At 52.2% G+C, this 21,222-nt stretch overlaps 2 protein-coding genes across 4 annotated transcripts in view; one reads left to right on the forward strand and one right to left on the reverse strand.

Annotated features, from left to right (window-relative positions):
* ABCC6 (ATP binding cassette subfamily C member 6) overlaps positions 1-10,634 on the forward strand; it is a 57,557-nt gene extending 46,923 nt beyond the window's left edge. The window contains exons 28-31 of one of the 2 annotated variants that reach the window (XM_047837685.1): positions 1,380-1,538; positions 1,618-1,784; positions 4,907-5,101; positions 10,509-10,634. In XM_047837685.1, coding sequence (XP_047693641.1) covers positions 1,380-1,538; positions 1,618-1,784; positions 4,907-5,101; positions 10,509-10,617 — 630 coding nt within the window. In that variant the 3' untranslated portion in view covers positions 10,618-10,634. Of the gene's footprint in view, positions 1-1,379; positions 1,539-1,617; positions 1,785-4,906; positions 5,102-5,418; positions 5,970-10,508 lie in introns of those variants that run through there. The other variant, XM_047837684.1, reaches the window with a different exon arrangement.
* A 19-nt stretch (positions 10,635-10,653) lies between these two features.
* Positions 10,654-21,222, reverse strand: part of ABCC1 (ATP binding cassette subfamily C member 1) — a 141,199-nt gene continuing 130,630 nt past the window's right edge. For both annotated transcript variants that reach the window (XM_047837683.1, XM_047837682.1), the window contains exons 25-31: positions 20,080-20,206; positions 19,452-19,553; positions 16,979-17,125; positions 14,986-15,144; positions 14,171-14,337; positions 12,901-13,095; positions 10,654-12,370 (exon numbers count right to left, since the gene is read on the reverse strand). In XM_047837683.1, coding sequence (XP_047693639.1) covers positions 12,262-12,370; positions 12,901-13,095; positions 14,171-14,337; positions 14,986-15,144; positions 16,979-17,125; positions 19,452-19,553; positions 20,080-20,206 — 1,006 coding nt within the window. In that variant the 3' untranslated portion in view covers positions 10,654-12,261. The remainder of the gene's footprint in view (positions 12,371-12,900; positions 13,096-14,170; positions 14,338-14,985; positions 15,145-16,978; positions 17,126-19,451; positions 19,554-20,079; positions 20,207-21,222) is intronic.

Consider the following 21,222-nt stretch of genomic DNA (forward strand, 5'->3'; position numbering starts at 1 on the left):
GTGACTTAACACATATAAACTGCTGGGAACGGTGCCTGGCACATAGCAAGAGCTGCAGAAGCATTTGCCCGGGGTTTTAGCAATTATCAGGTGAACCTTTACTCTGACAACAACCCTACGAAGAAGTGCTCGTATTGTCCCATTTTACAGATGCTTAGGAAACATTTCCCACTTGCATTTCCTTCCTGCCTCCTCCTAGACTGCTCCAGGCCCCCGGTTGAGCCCCCAGCCTCCCATTTAGTCACCTCCAGTCTGTTTTCCGTGATCTTTATTTGGGCATGACATTCCCCTGCTTGAGACCTTCCCCCTGCTCCCAGCTTCCCTTACAGTAAAGCCCAAACTCTTGAGCTTAGCATTCAAGGCTCTGCCCAGCTCTTCATTCATTTCCCTGCCAGGGCTCAGCCAATACTTGGGGAGTATTGCCTCATGGGGCCAGGTAGGCACCTGGTGCTGCCCTCAGGGGGTTTACCTGGCATCTTCCCCTTCCCCAAACTCCTGCTTATCCTTCAAGGTTCCACTCAAGTATCACCTCCACCATGAAGCCTGCTCTGATTACCCTGTTGACTTCTATCCCAGGCGGCTTCACGTCCAGAGTCTGATTATAGAGGGGGCTTTTTCATCACAGTGTATTCAAATTAAGTTTGCTCAGTTCCATTATTTCCAAGACCAGACAGTGAGCCCTGTAGAGCAAGGATTCCTTAATTTCTCTATTCCTCATGCCTAGAAGAGTTGCCTGTCATACAGTGGGTAACACGATTCATTTACTTTTTTTGTTGTTTATTTATTTTTGAGAGAGAGAGAGAGATTGAACGTGGAAGAAGGGCAGAGAGAGAGGGGGCTACAGGGTCTAAAGCAGGCTCTGTGCTGACAGCAGCGAGCCTAGAGCCAGGCTTGATATCATGAACCGTGAGATCACGACCTGAGCCAAAGTTGGACACTTAACCAACTGAGCCACCCAGATGGCCCATATTTCATTCACTTCTTAAACATATAGTGTTGAGCCTCCAGCGAGTGTTGGACATTGAGAATGCAGCAGTAAATGCTGAGGGCAGATGGGGGCAGGAACAATGATGGGCAGATGGACGGAAGGATGGAAAAACGGGAGGGTGGGGGTATAGCAGGAAGTGTGGGTGAGTGGACAGAAAGATGGGAGAGGTGAGTCACAAAGGGGAGAAGATAGAGAACTATGTACAAAAAGAAGGCTGGATGGAATGGGTGGACATATGGAAAGGTGGACAGATGGACAAATGCTCAAAGGATAATGGATAGATGGATGTATCTTGGATGCAGGGGAAACACCTCGCAGAGATGCCCAGGGACCCTCCGGGCTTCTGGGCAGACGTGGTCAGAACGAGCCTTGCCCTCCCATCCCCTGGCAGGTGGGCATCGTTGGCAGGACAGGGGCCGGGAAGTCCTCCCTGGCCGGGGGCCTCCTGCGGCTCCTGGAGGCGGCCGAGGGTGGGATTTGGATCGACGGGGTCCCCATCACCCACGTAGGGCTTCACACGCTGCGGTCCAGGATCACCATCATCCCCCAGGTGAGGCCCGGGGCACAGGGTGGGCAGAAGTGGGAGGCGTGGCTGGGCCCGGCTCTGACCCACTGCCCCTTCCGGCCAGGACCCCACCCTGTTCCCTGGCTCACTTCGGATGAATCTGGACATGCTGCAGGAGCACCCGGACCAAGCCGTCTGGGAGGCCTTGGACACGGTGCAGCTCAGAGCCCTGGTGGCCAGCCTGCCTGGCCAGCTGCAGTATGAGTGTGCTGACCAAGGTTGCAACCTGAGGTAGGCTTGCCCCGCCACGACCAGGGCCTGGGAGGAGCTGCGTGGAGAGGCTAGTGTGGCTGAGGCTCCCTGCACTGCCCTGTCCCCAGGGTAACATGCCCTGGAAGTCTGCCTCCCCCACGGGACTGCCAGCTTCATTCTGTTAGTACTCACAGGATGAACCCCGTCCCTTATCAGCAATTCTGAACTCCAACACAGTCTCTGAACATCCAGTTTTGTCTTCCTCAATTCGGTTCCTCAATTTATTTGGGTGACAAAACCCAACCCTTACTGACACAAGGCTACTTATAGTCTATTTATCCCTCTCAGCATTTCTTTTGCTACGAAAGCATCGTGTTTGATGTGGGCACGAATTCGACTCTCACTGTGGGTTCTAAGTAACATATGGTATACGTTTCTTTCTGAAGAACTTTTAGGGGCGCCTGGGTGGCTCAGTTGGTTGAGCGTCTGACTCTTGGTTTCAGCTCAAGTCATGATCCCAGGGTCATGGGATTGAGGCCTGTACCACGCTCCGTGTTGAGTGTGGATCCTGCTTAAGATTCTCTCTTTCGCCCACCTCCCCCCCCCACTGCTCCTCTCCCCCACTCGTGCTCTGGCTCTCTCTCAAAAAGAAAAAAAAAGGGGCGCCTGGGTGGCGCAGTCAGTTAAGCATCCGACTTCAGCCAGGTCACGATCTCGCGGTCCGGGAGTTCGAGCCCCGCGTCAGGCTCTGGGCTGATGGCTCAGAGCCTGGAGCCTGTTTCCGATTCTGTGTCTCCCTCTCTCTCTGCCCCTCCCCCGTTCATGCTCTGTCTCTCTCTGTCCCAAAAATAAATAAACGTTGAAAAAAAAAATTTAAAAAAAAAAAAAAAAGAAAAAAAAAAAAGAAATTTTAGTTGTGGTAAAATACACCTAACATAAAATTTAGCATCAAAAAAAATTTTTTAATGTTTATTTATTTTTGAGAGAGACAGAGCGTGAGTGGGGGAGGGGTAGAGAGAGAGGGAGACACAGACTCCAAAGCAGGCTCCAGGCTCTGAGCTGTCAGTACAGAGCCCGATCCAGGGCTCAAGCTTATGAACTGCGAGATAGTGACCTGAGCCAAAGTCGATGCTTAACCGACTGAGCCACCCAGGTGCCCCAACCATTTTTTTTTTCTTTACTAGAATACATTCATCTTTACTCATAAATACTGGAAAATAGGGTCTACTTCTTTTTGTTTTTTTTTTTTTACTTTGCATCCAAGTTAGTTAGCATACAGTGCAACAATGATTTCAGTAGATTCCTTAATGCTCCCTACCCATTTAGCCCAACCCCCCCACCCCTCCAGTAACCCTCTGTTTGTTCTCCATTGTTAAGAGTCTCTTATGTTTTGTCCCCTTCCCTGTTTTTATCTTATTTTTGCTTCTCTTCCCTTATGTTCATCTGTTTTGTATCTTAAATTCCTCATATGAGTGAAGTCACATGATATTTGTCTTTCTCTGACTAATTTTGCTTAGCATAATACCCTCTGGTTCCATCGATGTAGTTATAAATGGCCAACCATTTTTTAATGTACAATTCGTAGTGTTAAATACATTCACATAATTATGCGACCCATTTCCAGAACTTTTCCATCTCACAAAACTGAAACTCTGTACCCATGAAAAAACAATTCTAGGAGCAACTGGGTGGCTCAGTTGGTCGAGTGTCCAACTTCAGCTCAGGTCATGATGTCCCACTTCATGAGTTCAAGCCCCATGTCAGACTCCCTGCTGTCAGCTCAGAGCCTGCTTGGGATCTCTCTGTCCCTTTCTCTCTCTGCCCTTTCTCTGCTCACACACACACTCTCTCTCTCTCAAAAGGAAAATAAGCCTTAAAAAATTCTATTTTCCCCTGCCCACAGCCTCCAGCAACCCCAATTCTGCTTCCTGTTTCTATGACTTTGACTACTCTGGGTACCTCATTTAAGGGGAGTATTACAGTATTCGCCTTTTGTGACTGGCTCATTTCATTCAGCATAATGCCCTCAAGGCTCATCAGTATTGCAGCATGTGCCAGAATTCCCTTCCTTTTTAAGGCTGAATACTATTCCATTGTAGGGACGGACCACATTTTTCTTGCCCATTCCTTCACGGATGGACGCTTGCGTGCCTTTTTGAAAACAAAGACGTTCTGGATCCTAAAACCCCATCTGCCCCCAGAGGTGTGAGGGTAAGAGGCTGTGGGTGGCAGCCTCATCAGAGCTTCTGCTCACTAGAGAAGCAGTGTAGCTTGGTGGCTGAGAGTTTAGACACGCGTCAAATCCAGCCTCCCCCAGTTACCAGCTCTAGGACCTTGGGCAAGTTCATCTTCTCTGCCCAAGAGAGAAGTGAGTGAAAAGAGAACTACAGTGAGTATCTCCTTCCTGTTCGAGGATTGACTTATACATGTTAAGTTGCAGACAAAGTGCCTGGATGGAGGGAAAAATAATGTTTCCCTGTAAACCTCAGAGAGGCCCCCTCACGAATCCCCTTCTGCAGGATTGGCTTATGAGGCTTGAAAGTTGCCCCAGGGTCACCCAGCTCGCCAGGGGCGTGGCCTTAGCGGGTCCTGGTTCCCCAGAGACGCTGCTGGAAGGCTTCACCGTGAGAAGGAAGACCGCCCCAGACAGCCTTGGGTCTCCAGGGTCAGGGGTGTCACGGACTGTGTGACCTTCAGTTGCAACTGTGTGCTGTGTGCTGGGGCCTTACTCTGTGACAAGCACACTGCTAAGCACTTTTTTCGGGCTTATTTTGTCCCTGCACCCTGATAAGTCACAAGACTCATTGGCACAGTAACTACCTTTGCGGTCACCGTGAGACGTGAGTCAAGACATGCACAGGCACGTAGGCTATGTCTGGCACAAGATAAAGAACACTGAGTAGAAGTGGAAATAGCCATTTCACTGGGGGAGAGGAACTGAGGCACGGGGGTTTGAATGTCTTGCCTGGAGTCTCCCTGCTCAAAAAATGGCGGGAAGGGGATTCCTGCCAGCTCTGTGGACTGGGGACCCTCGTGAAGGAGTGTGTGTACCTGCCCCACTAACTTCTGCAGCTGTCGGGGGATCCGTTCGTGGGCAGGCCCTGCAAGTCCTGAGATGCAGGTAGAGAAACGTCGGGCCTGACCGTCCCACTCCTTCCCAGTGTGGGCCAGAAGCAGCTCCTGTGTCTGGCACGTGCCCTTCTCCGGAAAACCCAGATCCTCATCCTGGACGAGGCCACAGCCGCCGTGGACCCGGGAACGGAGCTCCAGATGCAGGCCGCCCTCAGGAGCTCGTTTGCCCAGTGCACAGTGCTGGTCATTGCCCACCGCCTGCGCTCTGTGATGGACTGCGCCAGGTAAGCACCCCTCCCCGAGTAGGCCCTCTCCCCGCCCCGCCCCCACGGGCGTAGAGGAAGGCATCAGGGTTTAGAGCCGCACGGGCGCTGGAATGGGTTATCACGTGCGCACTGTACAGGTGGCAAAACTGATGCCCAGCAGGGAGGAGATGAGCCCAAGAACACGTGCCCGGAAGATGTTTCCAACCTAGCTGTCAGGGTCAGGAAACCGCAGGGAAGGCCGGACTTTGCCAGAGCAGACGTGCTGGGCTTTCACTGGTGCAAGTGCTCGGGCGGATTGGGCCGGTAAGGGCTCCCCATTGCCCTCTCTCCTGCAGGGTGCTGGTCATGGACAAGGGGCAGGTGGCAGAGAGTGGCAGCCCGGTCCAGCTGCTGGCCCAGAAGGGCCTGTTTCACAGGCTGGCACAGGAGTCAGGCCTAGTCTGAGCCCTCTGCCCTCGCCTCGCCAACCCGGAGAGACTGCTGTGCCTTGGAGGTACAGGTGACCCAGGGGTCGTCAGTGGCACCTCAGTATTGGATCTAGACCCCTCTGATCTCTGGGAGGAAAATGGCAGAGAAAATGGCCGATCATCACAAACCCAGGAGGACACAGCAACACCCAGGTTGGCCTGATGAGGGCTCATCCCGCCGCATCCACCTTGGAGGGGCTCCCTGTGCTGCCCGCCCGCTGGCCTCACCTGAGGACCTTAGAAACCTGCACATGTCTGGGCTCCACCGCAGACCAAAGAAATCAGCATCTCTGGGGCTGGGGGGCCGGGACCGTGGTGTGTGTGTGCCTTTTACAAACCACCCCCTCAATTCTGAGATGGTTGTCGAGTGACAAGCCACGACAAGAATCCAGAAAGTTCCTGCGTAGCTTTACTCTGTTTCCCCCACTAGTAACATCTTGAAAAACGATAGTATAATATCATAACCAGGATGTTGATAGTGGTACAATCGGCCGATCTTGTTCAGATTTCCCGCTTTTACGTGGATGTGTGTGTGTATGTGTGTGTGCGCACGCGCATTTCTACGGAGGCTCCTGCACCTACCCCCACCAGACGGGATGCTGAACGTTTCCATTACCACAGGAACCCCTCTGCTTGCTTTCGTAACCATACCCACCTCCCTCCGCCCACAACTGCTGACGCGTTCTCCATTTTGGTACCTATTTTTATTTTATTTATCTTGAGAGAGAGAGCACGAGCAGGGGAGGGACAGGAGAGGGAGAGAGAGAGAATCCCAAGCAGGCCCCACGCTGCCAGCGCAGAGCCCGACGCGGGGCTCAAACTCATAAACCACAAGATCGTGATCTGAGCCAAAACCAAGAGTCAGACGCTTAACCGGCTGAGCCACTCAGGCGCCCCTTGGGACGTATTTTCAAAGCTTCCGGAGTATTCCACACCTCTTGGTGCCCCCCTACCCTCGGAGATGAGCCCCTAGGAGTGTCTTATCTGAACTGTCGCACCAGCCACACAACCCACACCAAGAGCAGACCGTCCCGGGAATGAGCACATGCACAGTGCTCACTTTCAACTCCATAAATAGGGTTCGTGGAGCCAGCCCCCCCAGACTCCCACTGAGAGAATCTCCTCACCGCACACTTCCTCCATTTGTTGAAGACCAAATTCCAGCTCCCCAGGGGAGTCCCAATGGTGAGGCACTGGGCCTACCTGACCTGTGGTTAATCCGCTGAGACGTGGACAATGGCTGTGCTGGTACATCAAGAGGGGCCTGTGGACACCCACCTGCTTGCTGGGACCGGGAGCCCGCCCTGTCCCAGCCCGGTCACGGGGACTTTCAGCTGGTCCATTCAACATAGGGTTTTCAGCCCAGAGTAAACCAAAGCTAGATCTAACGGCAGTGCCTACCTCCCTCTGCCAAGGGGCGGCCAGAAGCTCCTGTCGCCTTACAAGTAGAGTGGGAGGTCTGCGTCCCTCGCCTGCCCCCGGTCATGCCTACAAGGGGCCGGCCCCACCATCACTAGCACCTCCCAGCTCTGTTTTATAAACGAGGAAACTGAGGCTCAGTGAGTTCACATGACCTGCCAATGTCGCCCAGCTTGTAAGTGGCCGAGTGGGGGCTCTGCTCCTGGGTCTATTTACCACCACAGCCCAGGACGTGGCGTGGGGGGCGTCTGCCCAACTTTGAAGCAGAGGAAGGGACCAGACACAGAACTTTCCATTTCTCTACTTGGAACGGAGCCCCCTGATGTCCGGGCAGAGCAACCGCAGGCCAAAGAGGCAGCCGCTGTGTGTTTGGCAAACTCACTGAGGGTCATTTGAAGGCTTCTTTCATGGAGGGAGGTGGTTGGCCAGCAGGCGGAGCGTGCGCCCGGGGAGCCAGCGCTAATGAGGCTGTTGTTGGGCCCACACCACGGCTTCCTGGAGACTGGCCTGCAAGGGCCACCCAGGCCATCCGTCCCCCTGCCACAGGCTCCGGGGGGGGGGGGGGGGGGCACACAGATGCAGGAAAAGCCATGTACAGACCGTCTGTGGTCAGTGTCGGTCTCAGTAGGTCCCTTACCTTCACCTGTGTCCCCTCCCGTCACTGCAAACGCTTACCAAGCCCTGCCCCAATGCCTGCCGCAGCCTTCTAGGGAACCCTTACAACGGGAGGAGGAAGGTCCCATCATTATCCCCTTACTAGGATGCTTTGAGGATGCCCCTTTTACAGATGAGAAAACGGAGATAGCATAAGGAGGGATCCGAACCCAGGTGGCCGGGCTCCAGAGCTCATGTCCTATCCACTGTACCACACTGCCTCTCGCACACTTCGTTAGCTCTAAAACACCAGCTGGCTGCTAGTTGAATTCCACTCTGGTATCCCACCAGAAGCGAAGGAAAGGGCTCCTTTCCTTTTTTTTTTTTTTTTTCCTCTTGGTTTAATTTATTTTGAGAGAGAGAGAAAGAGAGCGAGCGCACAAGTGGGGCAGGGGCAGAGAGGGAGAGAGAACTCCAAGCAGACTCCACGCGGTCAGCACAGAGCCCAACTCAGGGCTCGAACTCATGAGCTGTGAGATCATGACCTGAGCTGAGATCAAGAGTCGGATGCTGAACCAACTGAGCCCCCCAGGTGCTCCAGGGCCCCCCTTTCCTTCTCCAGGCAAGGGATTTGTTCATGTGTCTTCACTGTGTCTCCCAGCACCTGGCATGGTGTGCAGCAAACAAGAGTGCTCAGTAAGTGACAACTGCGTGACTGGATGGATGGATGGATGGATGGACGGACGGATGGACGGACGGGCGGATGGACAAAGCAATGAATCCTACATCATCATGTAGGATGGTGTCCTGAGGGCCGGCTGTGGTGCTGGGTGCTTTACCTGGATCTTTTTCCATCCCCACACCCACCTGGCCTGGTGGACATAATGATCCCAGCTGTACCAAGGAAGAAACCACAGGTGCCGAAAGGCAAGTTCTCGAGTCCCCGATGGCTTCGCACTTGGCTCAGGGCCCGGCACAGAGGGCTTGTCCTGGATCAGAGAACCCAGTCACTTGGATACATGCTACATGCCCGTGGTGGGCCATTCATCAGGGAATAAACAGATCAACCCCCTGCTCTCACAGAGCAGCCACTGTACCACCACCAGGGGAGGGACCAGCAAGAGGCAAGACCCTCTTGGTCTTGCATCCTTGGGCCTGCATCCTGCACCCTGGAACACCAGCAGAGTGTGACTTGTGGCTGGAGAGGCCAGTGAGGTGGCCAGAAGGGAGCTGCGGGCAGAGGTCATGGGAAGCCAGATTACGTGGGGTGTCTGGGTGCCGAGATGGGGACCGCAGGAGGGTTGTGATGTGATTTTTTTACAGACTTGCTGCAGGGAGGGGGCGGCCAGGGCAAAAGCAGGGAAACCACTGAGGTGGTGGCTGTCACAGGAACACGAGAGAGAGACCAGCGTGGCAGGAATGGGAGGGAAGAGAAGCGGTCTGATTGGGAGTGTTTTTCTGGAATGAGCTGCAGGACCCGCACGGGGTGTGAGAATGAACGGCGGACAAGAGCTCAACACTGGGAGGCACCACGTCCACTGCCCGCTCCCCTCTGGCCCAGGGGTCCCTTCCCGTGTGAGCAACGCTCCGCACTGAGCCCAGGGCCTGGCACACGGCAGGTGCCATCTCCCTCCACGTTAGGAAAGCACTCACCCGGACCATACCTGGACGAGCAGGCGCCCCTGCCCCAACCCTGGCGCTTCTGGCTTCCACCTTCTTCAGGGTTAATGCGGCTTGCGGCCTTCTCTTCGTAAAGCAGAAGGAGCTCTGACTCAGGCCTGGGACCCTCTGGAGTCCCAGTTGTCTCACAAAGCACACCCGTAGGCACACGCTCAGATACCTGTTTAACAGACCCGGCTTGGGGTTTTAGTGATTCAGGGTCAGGCTCCACAGAGACAGGAGACAGGAGCACACCTCCCTTCTCAGACCGACACCCCCCCACCCCTGCCCCGAGCCGGCACGTATAAATACCTCCTTCCAATGGTAACACCCTGACGGGAGCCCTGTACTGAACACTCAGGCTTCAGTCCCTAAACGCAACGACGTGCAAGGCAAAGGTGTCAGTCCAGGGACAGCAATCTCGGAGGGAAGACCGGCAGGGTCGGGAAGCTCCCTCTGCACATTTACTTGGTGCGCGGTTTTAGGGTGCAGCAGAAATGGCCTGCTCCCCAACTACAGGGAATTCTTCACCATCGAAACTCGTCCAATTCAAACTCAGAAACCGAACATGCCAGCCTCACTCACACACTATCCAAACCCCAGAAAACATGCGAGTGACTGCAGGGAGAGGTACTGCTCTCCCTTACGCGCCCCTGCACTTCCCAGCCTCTTTTGCGGTGTGGTTGGGGCCGTAGGACTGATTCCGGCCAACGGGCTGAGTGGAGCTGACTTGTGTGGCTTCTGGTTTGGGACAATGAAAAATGGGTGTCCATCACCCGCACTTTCCCCTCCCCTGCTGTGGTCTCTGGAAGCCAGCCTCGAGAGGTGATGTCATAAGCCCAGAAGGGCCTGGATCGCTAAGCTGCTGCATGGAAGGCAGGGACCCCAGAGAGGCACCCGACGCTCATCAAGACACAGGAGTGAGAAACAAACCCTTTTGTTCATTTCCTAAGAGTTTAGGGCTAATTTGCTAACTGCAGGACAGCTTGTCCTGTCCTGATGCAAAGGGATTTTCTAGGGTCATTTGGCCACATGGGACTTTCACCCTCCTTGTGTCTTAGAACCCGACCAGGGTTGTGCATATCAGACACACTGCTGCTTGTCTCCACAATCCCAGGAGGCAGGTATATCAGCCCCATCTTACAGATGAGGCTGCCGAGGCACAGAGACCAAGTGGCTCACACAGGGTCACACGGCCAGTGAATCCAAGGGTGGGATTCAAACCCAGCCTCTGTCCACTGTGCCATGCTGACTCCCCGCTAAACTGCACCTGCTTAACCTCTAAGGTCCCATTTCCGGACGAGAGCTCCCGCTGGAGACGACAGGTGTGCCAAAGAGAAAGAAGAGAAGCAGACGAGAGGGTACCCAGTCTTGACTCCTGAAGGACAGGGCTGAAGCCTCTGATAACGCCCCAAGAACACAGGACAACTGTTCAGTAAGAAACAAAATATTTTTTTTACTGCAAATTATTTGCAAATGTTCACGTTTCCAGTGTAAATCGTTAGAAAAAGATCCCCAAGAAAAACTTGGTTTATCTAGTGTGAAAGAATGGTATAACTTACAAAAAAAATAAATACGTATTTCCACCTAAAAGAAAGATGCTTCTCTGGGTTTGAAGTCAGCAACGTAGTTCATAGCAAGTATGAATCTTGGAGTAGCAGTGACCTTCCTCTGCTTTGGGGTCTCACTGTGCTCCCTGAGAGCTCTAAACAGGACGGGCCTCGAAGGATTCTGCTTCTCCGTTCTCCTCCAGGAACACGTGGACCAGCTGTCAGAAGCCGGCCGACGTGGCCATTCCCTGGGAATGCTGCTCCTTGGCTAACCCTTCCTCCCAAGAAATTACAGTCTTGAGACTGTTTTTCTCCCTAGAGCAGCATTTGAAGGAAAAAAAAAAAAAAAGAAGAAAGAAAAAGCAGCAGTCACTGATATTCGTGAATGGGTCCTGTTCTCATCCTGGAAGAGACTCGGTAATGAAATGTCGAGTTCTCCACACTGCCACCTTCAAGCTAACCAGATGCCAAGGGCGAGAAAAGAAATCTAAATACCCGGAGGCGCGCAGGGGGATCAACAGGGCTCATTTGGGTACCAACGTGTTGTACTTAGGAGGTACCTGGTGCTCCCTTGACCTTGACCGCTTCATAACCATTGGCAGATCTTCTCTCTCAGGGACTACAGAAGGAGAGCCATTCTAGCAATGGGTAGGAAGAGGGAGGAAGGAGAGCAGGGAGAAGACTGGAGCGGACAAGGAGCTGAGCAGCAGGCTGGGGAGTCAGCACTGAGATGATCTCTGGGCCCAGACAGCCCACAAGTCCTGCTGAGTCCCGTCAGTGAGAAGTCCATGGAGATCGAGGCTGGCCCCGTGTGTGACACATGTACCAGTGAAGTGGGGCTGGGACATCAGTACCTAGCGTCTGAGCACCTGGAAGACCAGACGGTTGGTGACAGCAGAGTCCCTGGCCCTCAAGGTACTGCCCGAAGGGGAGAATGATCTTCCCAGGCCCCTCACCTCCCACCTGCAGCCCCGAGGAAACAAAGCATTCTGGGAGGAGCCAGACAAGGAAGGACGTCAGAGGCGCCACGGGCAGCTGTCGGGGGCCGGCGAGCTTCTCAAAGACGGAATCCACAGACTTTGGCTGGAGAGATCTGAGGCAGTTGGCTGGATTTGGTCACTAGCATATTTTACGAAACCCATTTCTCCGGCTGTCTGGCCACCAAACCTCCTAACAAAGCACCAAGTGCACAAGTGTGCACTCCCAGGGGCGTGAGAACGTATGTACATCTTGTAGGGGCAATGGAGGTGAGGGTGGGAGTGTTTGGGGGGGCTGCATCTCTGGGTCTCTCCTGGTGCTTCATGGTCAGTTCCAGGTTGGGGGCCGGATGGGCTGCTTTGTGTGTGTTTTCATTTTTTTGTTTTTTGTTTTTTGTTTTTTCTTTTTGGTTTCAGTAGACAGGAGGCTTGGGTTCCCCAGAACAGCGCCTCATCCCTGGATGCTGCCCGGTCAGCCCTGTAATTCCGACCAGATGCACCAGCTATGGGGCTCACACCAGGCCAGCATCTTTGGCCATGCTGTAGAAAAGACCTCTCTCCTGCAGGAGGTCCAAGGGATGGCCACACTCCCGGATTTCTCCTTTGTCTAGGACGATTACCCTGCAAGAGGAGGGGACACAGACATGAGGGACAGGGAAACAGTTGGCACCCTGGGCCCCCAAGAGCCACATGACCAACTCCCTGCTTTGGGTCAGGGCCCTAATGCCTCGTGTTAGGACTGGTGCAGTAGCCTTCCAACTGGCTGCCCATCCTCAATCCCTCCTCTTGTCACTGTCTAAGTCCTGTGATGCTTACGCTCATTACCGGCTGTCACTTCTTACATTTCCTTCCCGGAGCAATCAGCTTTTGTTCGTTGCTGTGTTTGCTGTCTATATCCATACACAGCCCCCAACTAACCTATCAGGTCCCTCAGGCAGGCTCCTTCTCTGATACCTCCTTGCTGAGTCCCCAGTGCCTAGAACAGGACCAAGAATGTGGCAGGGACTTCACACACGCATGTTGATTGAATCAATAATGGAGTGATGCCAGAAACACCCAGCGTAAAGAGAGGGCTGTGACTAGACACGGGATGATGCTGTACAAATGGGTAAATCCCAAGGCTGACAGGCCTTCTATGCCAGCAGCATCACCTTGTGTAGTCCATGATGGTGTTGAGCCGGTGAGCAATGGTCAGGACAGTGCAGTCGTCAAACTGCGTCCGGATGGTAGACTGAATGAGGTCATCGGTTTCGAGGTCCACGGCCGCGGTGGCCTCATCCAAGACCAGGATCTTTGTCTTCCTCAGCAGAGCCCGGGCCAGGCACACCAGCTGACGCTGCCCAACACTTGAGCAGAAGAGACAAAGAGCAGGAGACAGAGTGTCACAACCACCCCTGACCCTGAGCCCAGGCCTGAGCTGGGAGAAGAGAGAAGAGACACCAGGAAAGCACTGCCACTCCCCGCTCCTGCGCCCACGGCAGACGTTAGTGATGCCAGGACATTCTTGCTGCTGACCTAGAAGCAGGCTCAGGATCATTTTCAACACAGGACTCAGAGGAGATAGCCAAAATATTTGACGAGGGCAACACGGGCAGTGTGACATCACAAGATGGCCCCACATGCGTGCCTTCTGTAGGACCCTCCCCGTTGACTCTGGACTCAACCACGTCTCTTGCTTTGGTCAAGGGCATGCTGGCAAACATAAGGCCAGCAGAGGCTTGCACTGGGAATGCACACCAGGGTTTGTGCGCTCTTGCACCTCTGCCGTCACCATGACAATGTGCTTGGGCTGGTCTGCTGAAGGAGGAAGGACATGTGGAGCAGACCCTAATTGCCCCCGCGGACCCCCAGCCAGAGGAGTGAGCCACGAACAGCAGAGCCGCCTGGCCGATCACCCCAGGTGTCTGAACGGTCACTGCCACTGCTCAACACATCTGAGGCTTGGGGGTTGGCGGCCACAGAGATGGGCAACTGAGCCAGCCACTGACTAATAACACTGGAGCAGGACTCTGGTTTGCTGTTGTGCCAGACATGAATACTTTGGTTGCTGGGTCATGGGTGGATCCTGGGACAAGGGCCAACGCAGCTGGGGCAGTGAGCGGTGACTCAGAGGGCTCAGAAAAGTGCTATTAACTGACTGACAGAGAAGCTTTTCAATAGTTTAACAAGCGACAGTCACTCTCAATTGAATAAATCTGGTGGAAGGAAGGAACCATATTAGCCTTCCCGGTTATAGTTCATGGTAAAAAGTCAGTCTGGACTGAAACCCATTTCACAGATATTGAAACTGAGGCTCCAAGAGGTTAAGAGAAATTGGCTTGTCTGTGGCAGAGCCGGGACTCAAACCCAGGTCGGACACATATGCATAAGGACCAAGGCTCAGCTGAGGAGACCCGGTCAGGGCCTCGCATGCCTGCCTACCTCAGGTTCTCCCCGCCTTCTGCACACTCGTGGTTCAGCTTATCGGGAAGGGCTGACACAAAGTCCTTGAGGTGAGCCAGCTCCAGGGACGTCCAGACTTCTTCATCCGAGTACTGGCTGAACGGGTCCAGGTTCATGCGCAGGGAACCCGAAAACAAAACAGGGTCCTGTTTGGGGAAAAAACGGCAGATGGCATGTGAGGCTCACGTCATGTTGGGTAGGGATGAGGCAGAAGGCTGGGGCGTGAAAACTTCTGGTAGGGTCCCAGGGCTCCTTGGAATCACCCTTTCTGGAGACGTTAATAATGGGGGGAAAACAGTTTGGAAAACCTTGGGTTAAGTGAAATAAAATAGATTTCTTGTTGTAAGACTTTCCAGAGGCTTCAATATGCAAATGTACTGGAACCTTCCAGAAGAGAGAAGCAGCCTGGGTAATCCCTGATCATCAAGTGCCATGGATTCCTCCCTGTTCCCTGCCTACAAAGTACAGTCTTAGAAAAAATCTTAGAGAAAATAACATGACAAGTAAACACATTAGGGAATCACCACCTACAGAAATCAATCTAGAAAATCCATTTTCCTCTCCTGGCTCTTGAGAGACTTATTTTTGTCCCGACTGGAGCCAGCGGGAGTGAAGAAATGATATCCAGTTAATTCCCACTGTTATTTGTATGCTAAGAGGATATTCAGTGGCAAAGAAACAGTATGGTTTCGATGAAAATAACAAAATAGGAACACATTTACATTTGTCCTGAAAATATACCTACGTAAGCTTTCAGGGTGCCCCACTGATGCCCTCGGCACACCAGACCCCACCTGTGGGATAATGGTGATCCTGAAGCGCAGATCATGTAGGCCAATCTTGGCTATGTTGATGTCGTCGATAATGATCTCTCCCTCAGCAGACTCGTTGATCCGAAACAAGCCCAGGGTCAGGGATGACTTCCCAGCTCCTGTCCGCCCCACGATGCCAACCTGTGGGGCAGAAAGGGCCCAGGGTAAGGCAGGAAGGCTGGTATCTGGGGGTTACCTCTTGCCCTCCCCCAGGGGGCCCGCATTTCAGGTATCCACCCTAGAGCAGTTCAGTCACCTGGTCGACCCAGTGTCTACACAGCCCTCCCCATCAGTAGCTTCCCAGGGACATTCCTTCAGGGGCTGTTTTGGCCAAGGGTGAAGAAGGACTTCTGTCTCGGGGCGCCTGGGTGGCTCAGTCGATTAAGCATCTCACTTTGGCTCAGGTTATGATCTTGCAGATCATGAGTCTGAGCCCTGCATCAAGCTCTCTGCTGTCAGTGCACTGCCTGCTTTGGATGTCTGACCCCCTACCTCTCTGCCCCTCCCCAGCTCGTGCTCTGTCAAAATAAATAAAAAAGGGGACTTCCTTCTCTTTGTCAGCTCTTTTTATAAGTTAAAATTATAATCACTTCTTTTGATAAGTGAGCACAGATCTCCAAAGAGGGCTCGGGCAGAAGGGGTTTTCCATAAAGCCCCATTTGTTTTCAACTCTCGAAAATACTGGTAATCAGGTATTTTCCCCCTACTGTTTTTCAGTCCTTTGATGGTGAGTTTCCCATCCTGAGCTGCTGAAATATCTCAAAGATTCAAGCAGATCCCCCTGCACGCCACACCTTCTCCCCTCGACCCCAGCTGCATGAGCAAAAAAGAGGTTATGGATAGGACCGGTCTCCCTGTTCAGTGGCCAATGATGGACATTCCTGACACCCAGTTACAACTCTTGCCTTCTCATCTGGGCTCTTGAAAGGCAGGCTTCCTCCAACCTCTAACAAAAATGTCAAAGAGGAGAGTCTCATGATACAACATAAACCATAAAGCCTCAGTGAGAACACCACCCACTCTATTCTTCCCCTTGTTCTTAGAGAAATTATCTCACGGGAATAAAACGTTCTGAGCCTCGCAGCAGGAACGGCTTAACAAATACACATACATGTTTAGAGATGATGGAAACACTGTCCCATGGCAGGTGACCAGGAAGACCCTTAAGTCTGATTCCTGAGGAGGGTCTAAAGGTCTCAGGGCAAGGACGTCTTACAGGAGCAGCCTGGGACCAGGGGTACATTCCAAACTTCTGACACCCTCACATGTTCATCGAGCCATCCCTACTAGTGATGAGAGCATCTTCCTATTCTAGAGCTGGCAAACCTGAATGCCTGCAGGGGACAGCTAGGCACACAGTGAGACAGGGAGGGACAGGGTGAGCTGAGAAGCTCTTGTCTGGTCTAGAAAAAGCCAGGCAGGGAGTGTAAGCCCAGTGTTGCTACATGTTCTGATCTTTCTTTTTTTTTTTTTAAATGTTTATTTATTTTTTCTGAGACAGAGAGAGACAGAGCATGAACGGAGGAGGGACAGAGAGAGGAGACACAGAATCTGAAAGGGGCTCCAGGCTCTGAGCTGTCAGCACAGAGCCCGACACGGGGTTCGAACTCACGGACCGTGAGATCATGAACTGAGCCGAAGTCGGATGCTTAGCCAACTGAGCCACCCAGGCGCCGCCCCCCCCTTTTTTTCATGTTCTGATCTTTCAAGAAAAGCAGGAAGTGGATCTTTACAGAAGGCACACCAGATTTTTCATAATTTTCAACATACTCAGATTTCTTCCCCCCCCAAAACACACAGGTGGGCCTCATTTAGTGCCCGGCCAACAGTATGCAACACACCTGGGACACTCTGAGCAGCTTTTACCTCCACAAGCCCCACCTCCATGGTCCAGGGCCGTGATAAACTGGGGGAATGAGGCACCTGGTTTCGCCTGCCCCACTGTGAACGGACGGGGGAAACAAGGTACACCCACCTTCTCCCCTCCATCGATGGTGACGTTAATGTGCTTGAGAACCAAGTCCAGGTTTTCCCGGTAACGCAGGCCGTAGTCTCGGAATTCTACGCGGCCAACCTGAGGCCAGGTGCTGGGCGGAGCCGTCTCGGGGATTTGCCAGGGAGCCTGTGATCGGGGGTGGGGGGTGGCGGTAAGGGATCTTCAGTCCCATGTGACCCAAGGCTGTAGGTGACCTGCAGGTCCCCTCTGACCTCATCTCCCTCCCTCTTGCTCACTCGGCTCCCCACGGGGCTGCACTACCTCTCAAACACACCTGCGTACCTCGCTGCCGGGCCTTTGCACCTGCAGGTGCCCCTGTCTGGAATGCTCTTTCCCAAACTACCCTCTCGTGCGCTCCCTGGCATGCTGCAGATCTTCCGCCAATTCAGACCACCCCCTGCCTCTGTGCCCTCCGTCCCCTCCCCTGCTTCGTTCTCCTCCAGACCACCGGGCACCTCCTAGCACCGCAGGTGTGCTTTAATTCGCTTATTCTGTCACCCACGCCCCCTGGAACATCTCTGTCAGGACAGGTTCTTTCCCTGCTCGCTGTCATACTCCAGGCACACAGTAGGGGCTCCACGAGTATTTGTGGACTGTACCAATAAGCGAGTGGTCTTCTCTGGTCAGACACAAGGGCAGAGGTGTCAGTCCGAATGCCTTCTACATCGGGACACCAACTATGCAGCAACGGCTAATGAGAAAGATCACGGTCCCATGACCTCACTTCATCCTCACTACAATCCCATGAGAGGGGTCCTTTCATTACCCCCAGTTTACACATGAGGAAACTGAAACACAGAGAGGGTGAGTAACTTGCCCAGAGTCACACAGCCCCTATTTCTGAAAAGCTTCTTAAGTTCAGTTCAGCATTTCCTGAGCTCTACAACTGGATGTGCTCCGGGCCAGGCTGGAGGCTACCTTTGGGGGAGCTGAGGAATGGAGGGGACAGCAAGAGAGAACTCTCATCCTTTCTCCCCCATAAGCTTGTTACATTAATTTTCATTTACAACAAGCACAGTCCTCTTTTACAAATTTATGTATAATGCAGGGGATACGCTGTAAGAACACGGAGGGCACTGGAGAGAGAGGTGGGTGGAACTTTCTAACTGTGAAAATGTATTCTATATAAATACATATTTTTAGTAGTGCTAAGACCCTGGATCTTTACATTCTTTTGTATTTTTCAAGTATGCTCTTATTTGAGAAATTAAAAAAGTAAGTAATTAAAAGAAGTAAAAACAAAAATTTTTAAAATAAATTTAATTGCGGGGCACCTGGGTGGCTCAGTAGGTTAAGGGTCTGACTCTTGGTTTCAGATCAGGTCATCTCATGGTTCGGGAGACTGAGCTGACAGCACAGAGCCTGCTTAGGATTCTGTCTCTCCCTCCCTCTCTCTCTCTCTCTCTCTCTCTCTCTCTCTCTCTCTGTCCTTCCCCTGCTTGGGCTCTGTTTCTCTCTCTCTCTCTCTCTCTCTCTCTCAAACAAATAAACAAACATCCAGAAATTTAAAAAAATAAATTTAATTTCATACTTCATGCACAGTGAACTGCAGGCCATGTAAATTAGATCTTAAAAACTAAAAAAATAAATTCGATGTTGAGCGCGAAAACCCCTGGTGTAATACACTCTTATTTCCACAGGGGGCGCTCACACCATTCGGAATAATGCTCTCCCATGAAGCGGGACCTGGTTCACCTGTGTCAGAGTCTTAAGGACGGGGCATTTTCTTGGGAGGCAGTGTGCCAATGGCCACGTAACCTTGAGCAAAGTAACTTAACCCTGCGTCTTAGTTTCCTGATGCGTAAAATGGGGATCATGACAGAACATGAGCTATAAGGCTACATAAAGATTACACGAATTACTCTACATAAATTGTATCAATTACTCTATGTAAAATGTGTAGGACAGGGCTGACAGCTCCCGAGGGCCCAATATGTGTCCCTAATATTACTGGTGGTGGGGGCGATGAGGGGATCCACTGGTATTGTCACCATGATCACTGCCAATGCCACCAGGGACAGCGTGTAGACAGAAAATGGCACTTTCTAGGGGCAATGTGGCACTGATGTCTGGACACCTGGGTCCTACCCTGACCACTTGTGACCTTGGATCAGTCACTGTCCCTCCCCAGGCGACCCTCTCCTCCATCTATAAAATGGGGACTTGGGTCAAACAACTGCCGGGTTCCCCAAACTTCGGTCATGATTTTTACAACATCCACGTACTGACTCTCTTGCTGTTGACTTTCAGGGCTTTGAAACAACTGATATTTAATTTTTAAACGTGAAGATGAAACTCGTCTCATTCTGCACCACACAAGTCCCTCATACAGATATATAACAAAGAACAGAAGACAATTTTCGCTGAATAGGGGTTGTCTGTTGAAGGCACCCAGGTCGCGCTGATGAGGTCAGGTGAGGGCAGGGGAGGGCAGGCCAGGGGCCGGCTTTACCTCCTTCTCCGTTTCCGAATACTCCTTCAGTCTCTCCACGGCCACGATGTTGGTCTCCAACTCGGACGACATGCGAACCAGCCAGTTCAAGTACGTGGTGACCTGTGCACAGAAGAGTCACATGGAGCTTCTGGGGTGAGCAGGGGCTGCTTTATCTTCAGCGAGTAATTACGAATTACGCAATTTTTTGAGGTAAGAAAGGTACCGGCCTCACGTACCGCCGTCGCCAGACCGCACCTCTTAGGCAAGCACGTTTCAAAATAACCCCTGGGCCACACAAGCAATCAGAAAGGGCATCAGAAAAGATTTCCAACGAGATGGTAATAAGGGAAAACCCAATGTATCAAAATTTGGGCAATGTGGCTAAAGCCGGAATGAGAGATAAAGTGATAGAGTGAAAAGCATTTTTCCTGTTGCTGGAGGCATCCTCTTGGTTCATCAAGGGCTTTCCTTGACTGACGGGGCAATCCCGGCCCTGTGTCTCATCTCCCTCCAGCACCAGCGGGTCACTGGGCTTCTCAAATGCCGCTTGGCCCCTCACCTCTCCCCCAGCTCCTGCGGGAATTCACAGCAAAGGCCCGAGACCCTGACAACCGTAAGAGAATGCAGCTGGGGGCACCTGTCTTACCTGCAGTGAGTAGGACACCGAGAGGCCCACTAAGCCGGCGCTGAGACTGTGCCTGGAGATCACGGCGAACAGGGCAGCAAACAGGACGATGCAGTTGCCTACGCACTCCAGCCGCACGGCCAGCCACCTGCTCACAGACACACAGGCAGATGGACAGACACACCAGGAGTTGGCTCGTCAGAGATCTGGTTTCTGGCTCAAGCCGGGGAAGGAGGGAGGCACTTTGCTAACGGAAAGAATTCCCCGAGAGCTCCCGAGACAGGCCTTCGATCTGTCCTCTCACGGGGGAAGGAGAGCCAAAGGGACACGGTCTCACTAATTCCTCATTGATCTCACAACCCCGGGGGACTGAAACGGAGTTCTCCAGAAGGAGCCTTCCCGGGAAACTAAAGCTTGCCTTTTTAAGAACCAACTTTTTTTATTTACGGAAACCTTTATAACATACCCATGTACACCCATCTGCAAAGACAGGTCCAGGAAAGTTCCTAAATACTAAGAAGCCATCAACTGTAAGAGGCAGCACTGTTGCAAAAATAACCTTTTCTTGGCAGAAGGGGGAAGGGAGAGTGAGAAATGAAATACTATTTTCAATGTAGCTGTAATGTTCCTAGATCACCCTCCTTTTAGACATGTTAAAATACATTATTTTACCTCTTGGAATATAAACAGATAACATTATTGGTTTAAAGCAAACTTCCCTAGCGTACCTCCAAGCGTTAGGAATATTAGTGATTTAAGGTGTAAAACATTTTAGGGAAATGGTGTTGTTGATCTTACAGCCCTTAAGATTCGTGTGACTGGGGGTGCCTGGGTGGCTTAGTAAGTTGAGTGTCTAACTTCGGCTCAGGTCATGATCTCACGGTTTGTGGGTTCAGGCCCCACGTCGGGCTCTGTGCTGACAACTCAGAGCCTGGAGCCTGCTTCAGATTCTGTGTCTCCCTCTCTCTCTGCCCCTCCCTTGCTCACACACACTCTCTCTCTCTTTCTAAATAAATAAATAAATAAATAAATAAACATTAAAAAAAGAAAAATTTATTTTTTATTAAAAAAATTTTAACATTTATTTATTTTTGAGAGATAGAGTGAGCGAGAGTATTAGCAGGGAAGGGCAGTGAGAGAATGGGGACACAGAACCCAAAGCGG

The sequence above is a fragment of the Prionailurus viverrinus genome, chromosome E3, assembly GCF_022837055.1.
Source record: "Prionailurus viverrinus isolate Anna chromosome E3, UM_Priviv_1.0, whole genome shotgun sequence".
Lineage (NCBI taxonomy): Eukaryota > Metazoa > Chordata > Mammalia > Carnivora > Felidae > Prionailurus > Prionailurus viverrinus.